This window comes from Panthera uncia (assembly GCF_023721935.1).
Source record: "Panthera uncia isolate 11264 chromosome B3 unlocalized genomic scaffold, Puncia_PCG_1.0 HiC_scaffold_1, whole genome shotgun sequence".
NCBI classification, from domain to species: domain Eukaryota; kingdom Metazoa; phylum Chordata; class Mammalia; order Carnivora; family Felidae; genus Panthera; species Panthera uncia.
This window is the reverse complement of record NW_026057582.1, coordinates 115,390,279-115,407,718: the sequence shown is the minus strand read 5'-3', so window position 1 is coordinate 115,407,718 and position 17,440 is coordinate 115,390,279. Positions and strand designations below refer to the sequence as shown.

The 17,440-nt window shown below is 50.2% G+C and overlaps 1 protein-coding gene across 1 annotated transcript in view; it reads left to right on the top strand.

The window, feature by feature from the left end:
• The first annotated feature begins 2,263 nt into the window (after positions 1 to 2,263).
• The window catches only part of TMEM266 (transmembrane protein 266), a 51,731-nt gene continuing 36,554 nt past the window's right edge, over positions 2,264 to 17,440 (top strand). The window contains exons 1-2 of the mRNA XM_049614144.1: positions 2,264 to 2,486; positions 5,461 to 5,534. Coding sequence (XP_049470101.1) covers positions 2,264 to 2,486; positions 5,461 to 5,534 — 297 coding nt within the window. The remainder of the gene's footprint in view (positions 2,487 to 5,460; positions 5,535 to 17,440) is intronic.

Genomic DNA, 17,440 nt, shown 5'->3' with positions numbered 1-17,440 from the left:
TCTAAGCTTCTCTGGGGCTCCGTCCCTCTGAGCTGTGAGGTGGAGGCTTCAGCACCCCTGTCCTTCTTTCCTGCCCGCCCTGGACAGACACACCCAGTCCTCTGTCTGGCAGCCCTTCTCGTGGCCTTTCCTTCACAGGCACTGGCTTCTCACCTGACCAAATCACAGCCACCCTTACCAGGCCCCCTCAACACCCCTCTGCCCTGAATACAGGACACCCAGTTAAAGTTGAATTTCAAATAAACAATGAATACTTTCTTTAGTATAACTATGCAATGTTTGGGATATACTCACACTAGAAAATTGTTCATTGTTTATCTGAGATTTAACTGGATGTTCTGTGTTTTATCTGGCAACCCTACTGAGCTCCATATGATGTCAGTTTGGGATCTACCCTGTAGCCTCTTGCTTATGGGTTGGCCCATGTGAGTCTGCAAGAAGTTGGAGAGAAGTGTTTCTGCATCAGACTTTGAAACCCATCTGCAGTGAGTGATGGAGGCATTCATCAATGGCCTTCACAATCTGGTCTCCACTCACCTTTGTCTCCCTGTCTTCTGCTTGTCCCTTAGTGAGAACTCTCTCTGGCCTGGCTGGTCTCCTCATCCTCACCCCATACTCTTGGGCCAGGTGGGGCTCACATCAGTCCCCTCTCAACCCTGTCCAAAATACCTTCTTCCTTTTCCACAATCACCTGTTGAAATCCCTCTACCCCTATTTGTGGGACCAGCTCCCTGAGGCTGGAGACTGAACCCCCGAGTCTTTGCATTCTCTTAGAACCAAGACAGCACCTGTCATTCCCACAGGTTTTGGAAACTCTCCAGAAAGACTTGAATAAGCCAAATTTCCTGCCAGGTTTTTTGAAGAGCCATGAGCTTTGTACCACCTTCCAACAACTGGGGGCTCCTTCAAGCTTTCCCTAGATGGATTCTGAGGGAGAAACTCCTCCTTGAAGCACTCACAGTATTCCTTTGGGGAGAAGAGAGCATCTCAGAATTCCCTCTTCCAGTGACACTTTAGGATTTTCAGGGCATTGGGCCCTGACCCTCTTCAGCGGACGCTTGCCCTGTGTGCAGAGGATGGGGACAGCCAGCTGTCTGGGTCATCAGATAACTTTCCAACATCATCGTCATCATCATTAACAATCCATTTCAGCTCCATGGTGCTTTATAGATCAGATACATTCCCTCATTTAACTTGCAACAATCCTAGGAGTTAAGGAGTTTTACAAATGGGAGGCTGAGGCCTGAAATGCACAGATAACCTTCACACATAGTCCTGTGTGTCTGAAGGTGGAGCCAGAAGTGGGGACTCCCTGACTAGCACTGTCTCTGCTACTTCAGGATGCCTAATTCTTCCTCAAGACGGCAATGAGGTTTGGCCTCAATACCACCTGCCCCCTCAGAGACACCTCTTTTTCCTAGGATCTTGTGTTCCTGAAGGGAGTACATCAAATGCCTGCCCCAGCTCTGAGGTTTTCACCTCCTTCCCACTTCCAGTCCTACTCAGGAAAAACTCCGTCCTCGGTGACTTGATCTCTACCTGTGGTTGTTCAAGATCATCTAGGCAGGGTTTCTGAAAAGATCTTCCATGAAGCACTAGTCCCACTAGATGCCCTGTGACATGAGGGTGCTGTCCAGCAAGTTTGGAAAGCACTGATACTATAATCCCTTTTGAGCATGATGATGTAAAATAACATATTAAAGGCACTGCAATGTCCTGCCTAGAAAAATAGCCATTTGACTTTGACCCTAATTTTCCAAAACCTATCCAACCATAGAATTATCAAGTAACAACCATTAACATTCTGTGGAACTAGGATTCCATACAACCCCCTCTGAGAAATAGGGATTTAGCTCAGATCTCTTCTTATATAGCTGAAAACCACTGAAAATTCATTCGTTAATTTATCAATCATTCATTAGAGGCAAACTGAGGGTCTCCTAAATGCAGAGTTTGTGCTAGGTTCCACGACTAGACAGACATACAGTTATAACAGCTCGTTTTCATGCAGTTCTTATACCTAGCCAGGCTCTTCACTGACCTTTGTGATCTCCAGTGTTTGCAAGAAGCCCATGAGATGTGGGTTTCACACCCACTGTAAAGATGAGGAGACTGAAACCCAGATGGATGCTGTGTGTTGCCCAGGTCAGCCTATAAACCTAGCTGCACCTTTTTATGATTGGTTTTGCTCTTTGTGATTCTACCCAGTGGCCTCTTGAATAAGGTTGCATTTTGCTGGGAAACGTAGAGCCTGGGAGGAATGATGAGGGTATGTTTGGGACCAGGGCTGTGGCCAGGATCTTACCTCCTCTCCCTCTTGTGTCCCCACAGGTCTACCTGGCTGAAGCCGTGCTGTGGGAAGAGAGCAGCCGTGTGGCAGGTATTTTTGCTCAGTGCAAGTCTCAACAGTTTCCTGGTAGCCTGTGTAATATTGGTGGTGATTCTCCTGACTCTGGAACTTCTAATAGATATAAAGCTTCTCCAGTGTGAGTAGCAAGAGAGATACATATGCAAATACATATGATGTCAATATTCAGTGTGCATCCATCAGGGGTCCCCAACCAGCAGTGCAATATGCCCCCAGCCCAATGCCACTGTTATGACCCTGGCCCCATGGCTCATGGGGATTATTGCCCGGGGAGGAAATCTGACAGCTTCTTTCTCTGTCCCCCCAAATACCTGTTTGCCCCTTTCTACCCAATGTGGCCTCTCCAATCCCCCTCCCTAGCATTCCGTGATCAGAAACTGATGAGATCAAAAGTGTTGGGGACCCCTGTATGCACTTTTCTTTTTATTGTTCCCATTTGGAATTCTCTAGGTTGGACTTTTCTGTATCTTAAAGAGAGTTCTTATGTGTGGAGGCATATCACCTTCTACTAACTAATAATAACAGCAACCACAATGATGGTATGATTGCTTGTGTTTTTATCCAGCCATAATTTGGCAGTGTTATTTACACATAATGTGATCATTTTGAAAGGATTTTTCCATACATTTGACCCTCGCAGCAACCCTGTGAGGTGGCATGACTGATTTTATCTCACCTTATAGGCAAGGGAATTAAGATTTGGAGAAGTTAGAGACTTTCCCTAGGTAAGGGTCTTCAAGCCATCAGGCCATTTAATGGCATGGCCAGTTTTTTTCCCACCATAGTGTCTTGGTGTTTGTTCTAGTCTTGTGTTTATGGGAGCCTGATGCACATGGCAGTCAATGGCTTGTCTGCTACCTCTTCTGTCCTTCTAGATGTCCCATGGCAACATGGCTGTTGGGAGGTGCCCACTTCTTGCCCCCCACCCTCGCAGACCCCTATCTGGCTCTCTGGGGAGAGCCAGGTGTCTTTACTCTTGGCTTCAGATGAGTGAGCAGTTTCTGTTAGAGCTCCTGGATCCCTATATTTCCCCAATTCAGAAAGCGGATTATACAAATGCAAATAAAAAAAAAAAGATAAAATTTTTGGCCTGCAAGTTTCCACCATTGGCAAAGTGTAGAACTATAGATCCATCCTCAAACCCAGTCAGTCATCTTAGACTTGTTTTCTCAAATGCCTCCAGTTCTTTTACTGGAGCCTCTGTACTCAGGGTCCATCAAAGCTCCTTCCATGCCCTATCAGCCCTCCCTACTCTCTAGAGAGGATGACAGGCAGTACAGAATTGCTTTTGTCTGATAAGCCTCATTGGGTTTTGTGCAGCTGGTGGCCCCTTGGTTCCAATCAAAGTATCTTCCAGCATAAAGTGACCAGCACTGATTTTACACTCAACCTGTCTTCAATTAAACCATGTTGTATACTTTCCCTCCCACTCATCCATATGTCTGCTTTTTATGAGGTCTGGCCATAACAGAGTCTTTCTTTCCCTGTCGTAGGTTATACTTGGGGCCCTCGGCTGCTCAGGTTGTGACAAGGCATTGAATAGAACTGAGAACCTGGCCGACACTGGAATTTTGCTTAAAATTAAGTATCCAGGAGATTGATTTTGGTGGGAGATCCAATAGCAGCTCATAAAAGGCATCTTAAATTCCATAAAACGCACAATCAGAGATTTATTGCTCTTCTAAAGCAAACCGTAAAAAAAGGCACAGGAATTCATTTGAGAAATAATGGGGAGAGATTTTATGTTTTCAGAATCATCTGGAGGTCTTTTCAGAGTCAGACAGGCCTCAGACTCTCGGTTCCCACTAGTATTCATGTGGCCTGGGATGGAAAGAATCCACGGTGCCTCCAGGCCCCAGCTTCTAAGGGTCAGTCACATTGGCCCAATACCAGGGAACCCTGAGGTCTCCCACCTGGAACCTGGTACCGCAGCCTCTCTCTCCCAGACATGCTCCAGGTTCTGGCTTCTGCCCATTCTGTGATCCCAGAGCTTTGGGGGAGGCTCTGGGTTCCTCTCTTTCAGGTCAGCCTTCCCCACTGAGTCCTGGGGTACTTTTCTTTTAGCCCCCAGGGAATTCTGAGCTACACGCTAAGCAGGCCTGACCAGCAGAGAAGCAATGTAGGCCTGTTCTTGGCAGCATTCCTCCACCTTGTTTTGGCCCTGCCCACCGCTCTGCCCGGCTGTCTTTCAGGCCTGCCTTCTAGAAAGCATCCCCTCCCATCCATTCTCCACCAGAGCCCACCTAACCCTTGTCCTGGGCCCAGAACCCTGCTTTTGGCGTCACTACCTGATAAACTACACCTTGATTAGGCTCTGAAGTTGGCCATGGCTCCCGTATTTTAAAGGGGTCTTCCAGAGATAGCGCCTTAACTCTAAGGATTGTCTGGTGGAAGGTGGGCTGGGAGCTTTCAGGGGCTGATGGCTCTCCCCACTTCACTATGGCGTCTGGAGGGCAAATGGAGCAACTTAGAAGCATGGCAGACCCCAGCTGCTTGAGCTGTCATGTTCAGGAGGTGACATCTCCCTACCAGGCCCAGCTCCCTCTTCCAGGCCTTTCTCCAGCCTCACTCCAAACACCCCTGCCAGCATAGCCATCTCTACATCAGGGTTTTCACAGTGAAAATTCAAAGTAAGCTCGCTTTGAGTCCCACCCAGTGCCCAGAGCTTTGGCTGTGAATTGTGGTAAGGGTTTCCGAAAGCTCAGGTAGACTTGACTGAAGCTGCCTACCGAGCTCTGACAGCCATGAATGTCTTGATAAGCCCCCCTCTGGAGGGCTCCTTTCTGGGAGGATGGCTATAGCTCACAGCCCACCAGAGCTGATGGGACTGAGCTAGAATTCTGAGGCATGGCCTATGGGGGGACAGACAGAGGGAGGAGCAGCACCACTGGCCCCGCACCCTCCTACCAGCTCCATCACAGACACCACTTAAAGCTGCCCTGGATGTTCTCTGGCCTGATTCTGTCCAGATCCAAATGTTCACATGAGCGGGCCCCGGGCTCGCAGAGGTCTGCCTCCACGCTGTGAAGGTCCTCTATCAACGCACCTAACTCCTTGTGCCTAAAATTGGTCCATTATTGTGTTCATTGCAGTTTCCAGTGCATTCCAGTTTGCTGGCATAATTCACTGGATCAGTCTGGTCATTCTCTCTGTGTTCTTCTCAGAGGTAGGTAAAGACTGGGGCCCTGGGACTTCTGTAGGGCAACTCCTGCCCTGGGGAGACCAAGCTTTATTCTCTAAATATTTACTAGCATCCAGCCCTCTTCTAGCCCTCAAGGCTGCAAAGAGGGAGAAACAATACAGAGAACTGAGCTCTGTGCTGGGAAATGGCGCTGGAGGGGCAGCTGTCGACCCCTTCAGGGAGGCCTGGGCCCCAGGAGGTGACCCCTGCATGGAATATGAGAGGATGGGCAGGTGTTGTCCAAGTAAGGGGCGGGCGATGACATTTGTGAAGGTGAGACTGAGTAGGGCGTAGCTGAAGGAGAGCAAATGGTCATGTTTACAGTAAGGAGCTATAGATAAGAGTCTGGGCTGATGCCTCGGGGGCCTGGAGGTAGAGAGAGCAGTTTGGAAGCTGCCCCTTGAGGGGGGATGCTCAGGCCTGCAGAGGGCAGAGAAGATGGAGTCGCATGCCTGGCCAGTGGATTGAGCAGGTGCTGCAGGACCATGGGGTCTGGCTAGGCCGAGAGCTGCCCCCTTGGTATGAACAGAGGGCCACATGAACAAAGTGGTGGGATCAGGGGTGAGAGGCTCCCTTTATCAAGTCAGCCAGTAAAGCCTAAGTCGGTATCTCTATGTGTCAGGTATCTCTATGTGAGAGGTATCTCTATGTGAGATACCTAAGTCGGTATCTCTATGTGAGAGGGGAAAAGCTCCTGGGGCCTTGTGGGCACTGGGTTTAATGCCAGCTGGTAGCCCAGCGTGGGACTGAAATACGTGGTAAACCAGATCCCAGGACATTGCTCTGCCTTTACACAGGGGTGCGTGACACTTCTTTCAAGCAGTTTCCAGACTGTCACAGTGATACCCTGACCTGCATTTCAGTGCTGTTAACTTGGGCTTGCTGCAGGCAGGGTCGCCCAGGGTGACTGGCAAGGCTGGGCTTTATCTTGTGAGCAGTGGCGGGTCATTGAGGGACTGGAGAGTTGCATGTGGAAATCCGGTTCTTCTCAAGAGAGCAGAAGGCTAGTCTAAGTCAGGTGGCTGGTCACTGCCTCTCTCCACCCATGTGCTCTACCACCACTGCCACAGGTCCACATTAGCTCACGCAGAGCCCCAGTGGGGCATTTCAATGGGCAGCAGGCATGGGGAGAATGGCAGGGGAGAAAAGGCAAAGAGCCTGTTGGGAAGATGCATGCACACACAGACACAGACACACACATACAGATCAGTGGGTGCTGCTTCCCTGGTGGCAAAGGGGCCTCTGGGTCTCAGAGCACAGCAGAACCTTGAAGGACAGGATGAAGTGGGAAAGGAACCTCATGAGTGAAGGTATGGAAGTACAGAATATTTTGAGACCTGATCAGGAAACTCAGGCCTCAGACCTGATCAGACCTGATCAGAAAGTCCCAAGGTCCTCTTCTGGGCCAGCTGGAGGCCCTATATGATGGCCCTCGATACCCTGCAAAAATCAGGGGAGGGTTGGGCCTCAGGCCTTCAGTCCAGAACCCTGAGTCTGGGTGTGGGGTGTGGTGGGGCTGGGCAGCAGGCGTTCCAAACACAAAGCGTTCTCTTTCCAGGCCTCGACTCCTGCAGTCCACGGAATTGGCAGGCAAGCCTGGGCCTAAAGCTGTGAATGTGGGGGCAGATCCTGACACTGCCCCTCCTGGGAGTGTCCCAAGTGGCTCGCTGAGACCGCTGCCCTGGAGGTGCCTCAGTACCCCCTAAACAGTGCCTGCTTCCCAGCCTGCTGCCTTTTTAGGGTCTTGCCCTCTCTAGCTCCCTGGCCTCTACTCACCATGATTCCCTCCCACAAACACACGGGCCAAGGCCAGATGTCTCCTTGCTGCAAACCTCAGAAAATGTGTCATGTGTCTGTGACTGCCAACAAAAATGTTTAATCAGTTGTTGCGGTTCTTCCATCTATCCCTCCGCTTTGGTTTTATTGCCTTTGCAGAATTTATTACCCAGCGTGAATTTGGCATTCCCTTCCTGTCACTGCCGGAGACAAGCCACCTGAAACAGACAAGCCCCTGTGCAAAGGAATCTCAGTCTCAAACCCCCCCACTCACTCCCATTCACACATCCAGAGGGGGATGGGCCTGGGGCTTCCCACAGGCCCAGCTGGAGGAGAATGACTGTGCCCCTGACCTTGGACCTTGTCGAAGAGAGGGTTGGGTGGAGCTGTAACAAGGTAGTAAGAGAAGAGTAACAGGTGGAGCAACAGAGGGCTAGCAGTAGAGTAACAGGAGAGATCTGTCTCCCCAGCACACCCTGACCAGCATGAACACAGGGGCTGGGACAGTGATCTTGTGATGAGGCAGCCCAGCTCATGAGCCTGGGCTCTCACATGTCATGGAGTGCCCGGAAGAACCAAGCATCAGAAGGGGCTAGAATGGCCTCATAGATGTCCCCCTAGCCTGTTCCTCAGAGGGTTTGGAGTTGTGTGACCGGGGCACCTCCGGTGAGAAAGGCCAGGGCAGCCAATTTCCCTGAGTAGTGCACCACGCCAGTGTATTTGTCCCCTGAAAATGCCAGTTGTACCCTTTTAAAAAATCACACGGACAAGGGGAGCAGCCTGGGGTCACACAGCCAATTCTAGCCCAAACTGGGCCCAGGCTTCTGGGCTCCTAATCTGGTCTGTCACCGCTGCATATTTTTGTGGCCCTGGTGCCAGCAGGTTGTGAGGGGACGGAGAATCTGGGAGAAAGGCTGCCAGGGCCAGGAGCTGAGAAAGAAGAAGTCCAACCCTACAGTGCATCTGACCCCAGACCCAGTGCTACTGGCTCATCCTCCTCTAGTGTGACGTCCATATTACTCCTTCAAGGCTGAGTGGGAAATACTTCCTCCGGAAATACCCAGGGATATGTCTCTGGGCCACAGGTGGGGGGTCTCTCCAGGACTCCAAGACTGGCTAGACTTAATGAGTGGGTGTTAATTCACAGACAAATTCTACAAAGGTTTGACCCAAAGGGCTCCTGATGCCGTGGTACCTTTTGACTTGTTCGGAGCAATATTCCACTCCTTGTCTCCACTGAGCTTTAGGACAACCCAGAATGTGGGTGTGACATTTTACAAGTTGGGAAACTGAGGCCTGGGAAGGTGTGGAAAGCTGCCCAGGGTCTGCAGGAGTGACAGGCTGGACCAGAAGGTGGGTGTGTAAGTGCTCTATGTCGTCCTTTGCCCATCTCTGTGCTCTGAGGGCTCCTTCAGGGAAGATGGGTTACTCCGTTCTGTGCGGGCCCCAGAGGACAGATCTAGACTCAAAGAAGGGAAGCGTGAGGCTGCTTTGGGCTCAGTTTGAGGACATCTGTTCAAACAGGCTGTGCTATTTTCCAGTGAGACAGATGCTTCTCAAAGTGGTAAGAGCGAGTCTCCCTCAGTCGAGCGGTCTGTGTGGGGTCCCAAGGTGACCAAGGCGAAAGCGGGTGCCCTCGAACTTTTCCTGGGCCCTGATATTCCAGATGGCTCTGAAGCACCCAAGAACGAGCAGAGCCTTTGGGATCCAGATGGAGAATTGTACAAATGGTGTTTGCAAAAACACAGGCTGCCCCACCCTTGGCTGACACCAGGACCGGCCAGCCACGTGCAGCCAGGGGGTCCAGCTGCTTCTCTTCCTGACTGTACAAGGATTTAGGGCCTGACCAGACTGGGCCACCCTGCAGCAGAGCTCCAGTGCAGGCCATGAGGTGTTGGCCCTGTCCCCTAATGCTGGGTGTGGGGGGATCTGGAGAAGCCCAGCTCTTTTCCTGGAAGAAGAAAAAGCTGACCCATGGCTGGCCCTCTAGATAGGAGCCTCAAAGCAGTGGTGGCAACAGCTGCTTCTTCCTTCTCCTCCTATTATTATTATTTTATTGAGGTAAAGTTTACATAATATGGGGCTCGAACCCACGAACTGGGAGATCATGACCTGAGCTGAAATCAGGAGTTGGATGCTTAAATGACTGAGCTACCCAGGTGCTTGCACATAACATAAGTCCTTAAACTCTACCCTCTAGTGCATTCAGTGCATAACCAGTGTTGTACATGACCTCTTTCTAGTTCCCAAGCATTTTCCTCAACTCTCAAGGAGGCCCCAAACCCATTACGCAGTCACTCCCCATTCCACCTTTACCCAATCCTTGCCGACCACTGATCTGCTTTCTGTGTCTGTGAACTTAACTCTTCAGGATATTTCATATTAATGGAATCACAAAATACATGCCCTTTTATATCAACATGTTTTCAAGTTTACTCACATTGTAACATGGGTTAGTGTTCCACTCCTGTTACGTCTGAATACTATTCCTTTGGATGGATAGACCACGTTTTATGTTTCTACCCATCAGTTGATCAAGGCTTCTTAGGGCCACCTCCTCTCCCAAGGCAGCCTCTCAGTCTTGAGGGAGTGTGGCCTGCCCTGTTACCTGTGCCGTGTGCCAAGAGGAGGCCAGTGCCAAACTGAACTGAACCAAGGCCTCCTCTTAGCAAATCAGCAGTCACCCCAAGATTCTGGATTCATGAGGGGGTCCCCCTCCTACCCGCTGCTTCCAAGCAGGAGTGAGCCTCAGTAACCACACAGAAGGCAAGAGGGTGGTAGAATGCTTTATGCTGAGAGATGAGGATGCCATTGCGTACCTTCAGAGCCCCATGAGAACTCAACAGAAGGGAGCCTGTTTGGCCACTGACTTGCTATATGTCCTTGGGCAAGTCACCGCCTCTCTCTGTGTCTTGGCTTCCCCCATCTTTGACCTGAAGGAATTGGAGCTGTCCTAGAGGCTGCCTTTCTGACCCCACCTGAGGTGGAGCCACTGCTTGCCCTTAGGGGAGAGTTTAATTTCTGTCTCCCTTTCCAACTTCCAGAGAGGTGGAAGGAAATCAGGGTCCCAGACCTGCCTCACCCCCAGCCGAGGGAGTCCCTGCCCATCCTGCCACTTCTGACTTCCCTTGCCCCATCTGTAACGTGAATAGCAGCTGCCCCGCCACCTCACGGGAAAAGCCTGTTAGGTTTATGAACATGCCTTAAACAGACTGAAGAGAAAGAAGTGGGTAAGAGCCCAGAGCAGTGGACTTCTAGAGGGACCAGACTTGATTTAGAAGGTTCGATCCTGCCATCCCCAGCCTGTGCCTCCCGCCTCTGTTGGGCTGGCACTAGAGCAAGTCTGCAGTGACTTGTTGCTGCTTTTTCAGCACTGCCAGGAGCCCTTTGTCCTCATACCCCAACCAGGCCCCACCTGGTACTGTGCAGAGATAAAAAAAAAAACACAATGCCACTATGCAGGGTTATGTGGACGTGAAAGGGGGTAACTCACATTATAGATCTGTTTGTGTGTTGTGACACTTTCCTGGAAGATGGCAGCCAAATGTCTCATTTGTAAAGTGAGTATATTATAACCGTTTTCCAGTAGATAGAGGCGCCATAGGGTCAGGAACCTCCCCATTTGCATGGAGGTACCACATAAGCTAGTGGAGGCCCTGTCAAATTCCATGTACTTATTTTGGAAATGCCTGTGATTTCTGCCTGGAAGGACTGTCCCGCTTGCTACTGCTTTTCTGACACCTTCCCTTCCTTCAAGGCTCAGCCCAGGTCCCCCTCCTTCACCTCTTTCAGGCATCCTGTCCTCACCAGCCCATGTAGATCTCCCCTACTCTGAGCTGAACCCATTGTTATTTCACTCCCTTGGGCCCAGGTTTTGCCTCCCCTTCTGCTGTGAGCAGTAGGACAGGAGCCTTAGTATATTCTTCTGTCTCCCCTGATCACCCGATATGGGACTGGGCATCTAACACTCATCATTGAAGGAGTGAATAAACATTTGAGAAATTATTCTTCAAAATCTCATTTCCATTTTTTCATTTGCCACGACCTTGGCAGTGATCTTAGGGAGCGTGAAAGTCGGATACAGAGATGAATTTTCTAGACAAGTTGGAATGTACTACTTTAGATAGTGTCAAGCTCACTGTCATTGGAAGTTTGCAGGCTCGGGCAAATGACCCACTCATTGGGCTACTGGATAAGGGATGAAAACAATGGAAAGGGGTTGGGCCATGCGACATAACATTTAAGGTTCTCCCTCCAGCTCTGAGATTCTAGGAATAATTTCAGGTCCAGAATGTTCCGCTTACCTCACATCCTTTATTTGTTTGTTTGTTTGTGTTGAGAGAAAGAGAGACTGAGGGAGTGGGGCAGAAAGAAAATCCCAAACAGGCTGCACATTGTTAACACAGAGCCCAACTTGGGACTCAGTCCCATGAACCGCGAGATCACAACCTGAGCCAAAATCAAGAGTCCTATGCTTAACTGACTGACCCACCCAGGTGCACCTTACCACCACATTCTTAGCAACAACTGATCTGGGCAAGTGGGGAGAACTGGGATAATACTTCTAACTCCTGGAGGAGGTACCTAGTAGGAAAGAAGCCTGTCCTCACTGGCCCTTGGCCTCAGAAGCAGACTGGGACCTCATTCTGGGCCATCAGGGTAACATTCAAAAAGAGCTGGGAGCCACCAGACAAGAGAATCCATAGGTTGGGTCCCTGGTGACTTCTCATGCTTCATCTACATTAGAGTAAGCACTGAGGCTCTATCCAATCACAAAATAATTTTTTTTTATGAAATAATCTTCATGTTTACAAGGATAATTCTGGCTATTGTAGAAAATTAAGAAAATATAAACAAGCCAAAATAAGAAAATAAAAATCACCCATATTCTTATCACCCACAGACAACCACTGTTAATTTGGTCTATGTCCAGTGAAACTTTTTCAATGGTCCAGTCAAGTTGACACGTAAAATTAACCATCATCCCTCCTAATACAGAGGCACTTGACAAATGGAAGCTCTTATTTATTTATTCATTTAGCCAACATTTCTAAGTGACTCTGTGATGCACTGTAGGTGGTGCTGGGTTGTAAGTTGGCTGTAGTTGGCTAGGAAGCAAATGTATGTATTGAGAGAGCCAGGAAAGGAGCTTAAGTTCAAGCTTAAGGCAGTCATGGAAGACCTTAGAGGGGAAGCAATCTGTCTGCAGATGTGTGAGCTTCCAGGTGGGTGAAATAGAAGGACCTCAGACGGCAGTCACAGAATGCAGAAGGGCAAGAGCCGTGAGCTGACACCACGTGTCTGGTTGTTGACTATGGCAGTGGAGGTGGTAAGACGTCCTGAGAACCCAGGCAAGGCCAGGTCACAAAGGCCCCTCAGTGCCTTGCTCAGGAATTGGGGTCTTGATCCAAGGGCGGTGGGGAGACCCGGGAGGCCTCCAGGCAGAAGAGGGACATGATGGGGCATGATGAAATTGGCTTTTTAGAGAAATCACCCTGAGAGCTGGGTTTGGAGGAAGGAGGAAGACTGGAATTTGGAGACCATGTAGGAGGCATGGCTCAGCTGTGCGGGGTTAAAGGTTTGAACCAGAAAGTGCAAGTAGAGGTGGAGGAAGGGACAAACTGGAGATGAATTAAAGAGCTGTATTTTGTGGGACTTGGGAATGTTCATCACTGGTGGCCAGGGGTTGGGAGGGAGGGTAGCAGTGGAGAAGACAAGACAGAGAGGGGATAGTGATGGGGTTTGCCAAGTCAGAACTACAGCAGGAGGAGGCCTAAGCCGGACACATGGACTTAGGGGGCTTCAGGATATTGGTGGGAGTTGCAGCCAAGGGTACGATCGTACAGGGATGTGGGGAGGAAAAAGAGAAGAAACTGGAGCCCTGGGAAATAATCTTGGTATGGAGGGAGGAAAAGAAATCTGCAAAGGTAACCGAGAAGATATAGGCAGGGCAGTGGGAGGAGAATGCAGAGCATGTGGCTCCCTGGAGAGGAAAGAGGAGTCCTTGAAGAGCAGGGATGTGCTCAGTGCCCCACACGCTGCCAGACTAAGATTAATTGCAGGACATTATCCATGAGATCTGACAACAAATAGTCATCAGTAACCAAGGTGTAAGTGGTTCCACTGCTGTGGTGGGCTCATGTCAGATTGCGGTGGGTTAAGTGGAGACACCTCTTCAAAACCTGGGAGAAGAGAGAGGAGAGTGGCTTAAGGGAGACATGGGGTCAGTGAGGGATTTTTTAGAATGGAGGAAACTAAAAAGGTTTCTAGGCTGAGTGGAAGTTCTGGAACTCAACTTTGCACATCTGTGTGTTTCAGTCTGCCTCCTCACCCCAGGGTGGGCACAGAGAGCACACAGTCAGTGTTCAAGGGACTAACATTTGGTCATGTGGTCCACCACCCCATTCTCTACCCTACAGGTCTTGTACCCATTCTTTTAAGGTAGCTGGGAACTTCCTGTCAAAATGAACCTAGCACCAGGGACCTGTGAACCCATGTCCCCCAGAGGTATTGGCTATTGCATGTGGAGGGGGCTCACATTTAGATCCCTAGGCAAGAGGCCACCCTCCTGGGGAGGGGGCTATGTCTGGCTCATCGTGCTCTGTCTCCATGGGTTTTGACTGTGTGCGGATGGAGGAGTGAAGCTGGTCCCTCTGCTCCTGTTTTGTCGATGCCTAAGCCTAGGAGACACTGTTGTGCTGCCCCACTGTCACCCCTCAACCTGCACTTGTTACCCAAAAACCTTTCTTCTGCACACCAATTCAGGAGTGCTTTCAGCCCCTCCCACATTTCTTAATTTTTCCTCATAACTGGAATGTGGATTCCACGTTTTCCTCTTGCTGCTCTAGTTTAACTCTGGGTCTGGGGGTTACTTGGAGGAGGGAGCCAGCAGCTCTCTTTGCAGGGAAAATTTGCCCAAGAGTAGATTTGTTCCTTGAAGAAGTGCTTGGGGCCAGCCCTCTGCACCTAGTACGCACTGTGGGTATTCCTTAGGCCAGCCTGCACCTCCCCACCCTGGCCAGCTGCAGGGTTACAGGGACACAGGCTCAGGGCCAGGAATGCACTGCCCCGTCCTCCCCCACTGGTAGGCCTGGTTTCAGAATGGTTTTGCAGAGAGCAAGGGTGCCAGCCCCCGCTCAGCTCACCAAGCTGTGAACCAGGATCTCCCTCTGCCTGGAAAATTAGTACCTTTGAAAAATTCACATAGAGGCATCTTACAGACCAACAGGTGCTTCTGCCTGTGTCCCCCAAGGTTCCCAAACCCTAGGAGCTCATCAGACCCTATCCCAGGGAGAGAAGCTCAGTCCCCTAAAACATGAGGCTTGGGCCTCAGCAGGAAGGGCAGGAGGCCTTGCTGCCACCTGACTAACACAGGGCCTGGAGCAGATGCAAGGTTCTCACTCTGCCCTCCTGTTACCTGAAGCCTGAATCCCTTCTCTGGGGAGAGAAGAGAAGTATCCTTCCAGAAAACAGGGCTTTCTGAGGGTACTTGTGGTAGAAGGAAGAGGGACTTGAGGACCCTGTTTATCTGTTTCTCCCTGAGCCTGTTTCTGCATCTGTAAGATGGCACGAGAGCTGGGCTTATAGTAATACTCAAATGATACTATCCATGAAGTTTTGCTAAGACTTTGGCCTATCTCACGTGTCAGAGCATCCTTGTCTCCTGAAGGCAAGGTTGGAACAAAGGAGGCTGAAAACCCTGAGTCCCAGGTGGGAAAGAGGCAGGTTGAGCTGAGGATTTGGGTTCCCTTGGACCCTTCCTCAAAGCCCTTTGCAACTTTGGGGGGCAGGATTGCAGGACCGAGAGTCCTAGGGGTGGGAGTGGGTGATAAAATAGTCCCACCTCATTGCCCTGCACTTGTCTTTCCCCGTGGAGCTTCGGGGAGGCAGGCGGCATGGGGTGCTCGGTCGCCCTTTGTTCCAGCCGATGTCACGTGGTCAGTAAGGGCTGGTCAGAAACAGAAAGAGGATCAGACTTTTGACTCCTCATATAATGCTCTTTCTCCTTCTTGCATCAGGGCATGCAGCCTCCCTGTTTTCACTCGTGAAATTGTCACTTTATACATCCCTGTGGTTCTGGTGGACGCCCTGGGGGAAGTTTGTTAAAAACGCATGTTTCTGGGCCCTGCACCCAGAGATTCTGATATCTGGATCTCCATGAGACCCCAGGAATCTGCACTGTAGACAAATCCCCAGATGCTGCTGAAGCAGGGTGTCCTTGCCTGTACATTGAGAAACATAGCCTTCGCTGGATTGGTCAGCCCTTGGCAGGGCAGTGTGGCCAGGTCCCTGTCTCCATGGATGAGGGATCCCAGCAAAAGATGCTGCAGGGGAAAGCCACCAGGTGGGGTGTTTCAGAGCTGCGTTCTCATTCTGGCTTTGACTCTGATTTGGAGCAGCTGTCTCCAGGCCGCCATTTCCCCATCTATGCCAGGAGGCTGGACCAGGAGGTGTTTCCACGGCTGCCTTTGGCTGTTCTGTTTCCGTGGGCTGGGTTAGGAAGGAAAGGCTTCCCCAGAGGAGGGTGAGCTGAGCCAGGCCTCAGAGGATAGATCCCACGTGGATGAGCCAGCCTGGAGGGAGGCAGGTAGCCAGTGCTCCAGCTGTTCTGCTTGTTTATACATCACTACTTCAGTCATCCACCCATTAAACTTCCATCCCTTCCTGGAGCACAGGGCTTCATGTGTGATGCCTGCTCATCCCCTCATTGGGGGGGGGGGCGGGGGGTCTGGCTGAGTCTCATGCCTGGCCAGCTCCCTCTTCCTCCCCCAACCCCATATCCCCTGGGCTGCTGCCTTGTTTATAGAGAAGTGAGATGATTCCTTTTATATGAGGTTCCCAGAACAGTGAGGCTCAGAGACAGGAGAATGGTGGTTGACAGGGGCGGGGGGGGGGGGTAGGGAGAGGGGGTAGTTAGTATTTAATGTAAATGATGAAAAACTTCTGGAGATGGATGGTGGTGATGGTTGTGTGACAATGTGAATGTACTTAATCCCACAGTACACTTTTAGAAATAGTTAAAATGGTAAAATTCATGTTATGTGTATTTTACCACAATCTTGAAACAGAAAAAAGAAGGAGGAGAAGCAGCAGCCGGAGAAGTCCTGTTTGGACCAGGCCTTGTTCCCCCCTGTCCTGGCCTGGACTTTTTGCCTTGGAAACCTCACAGTTGGGAATTTGGAGTAGATGTGGCTGGTGTAACATTTCAGAGGAGACAAACACCAAATTTCAATGTCAGCACAAGTTAGAATGAACAGCAACAACAACAACAAAAAAAACCCAGGCCCATGTGTGGTGTTTTTATGCCACTTGAGTGTAACATGCAGAGTCAACTTCTGAGTCCAAATGTCAGCTCACCATGCAATGCCTGAAGGACCCCGGGCAGCTTCCTTAACCTCTCTGAGCTTCAGCTTCCCTTTCTGCAAAGTGAGAATCACATGTAAGGCGGGCTGGCCCACGGCCTGGCACCTATTGATATGAGTACATGGCAAAGGTTAGTTTCATAAAGAATTGGAAGATTCATATCCTATAACCCATCTCTCTGGCAGAGAGGAAACTGAGTCCCAGAGAGGGGATTTGACTTGCCCAAGGCTACACAACCAGCCTGTTACTGAGCTGTAACTTCAGGATATCTTGGACCTCAACCCAGATTTCTCTCCACTCACTTAGAGCTGTCTTGCAGTGAAGCATGGGTCCTCCAACCTGTAGATAAGGAAGCCATGTGGGAACGGACATCAGGCTGCTGTATGACCCTCTCTGTTCTCAGAGATGCCACCTGTGTCCCACCTACTCATGCCTTCGTGGAAGTCAGGATAGTCTTTTCTAAGGAAGAGGGGAATTTTATCAGCTCAGCCTTTTTGTGGCATAAATGTGGGTGAAGATCCATGGGCTTTCTGCAGCTTTGTTGAGTCCAGATGGCTGGCCTTGTACTGCAGCATGTGGGAGAAGGGACACCACCTGGTGTGAATTACTGTGAACTAGTCATCTTGGTTTAAGGAAGGGCCTACAGACAAATGTACCAGTAATATGAGACCAGCTTTTAAATATTCTCTTTGTAGAAAGATGTACTGTTGGTGAGGAAGCCTCTCCTGAAGGTACGGCATTGGAGTGAATTA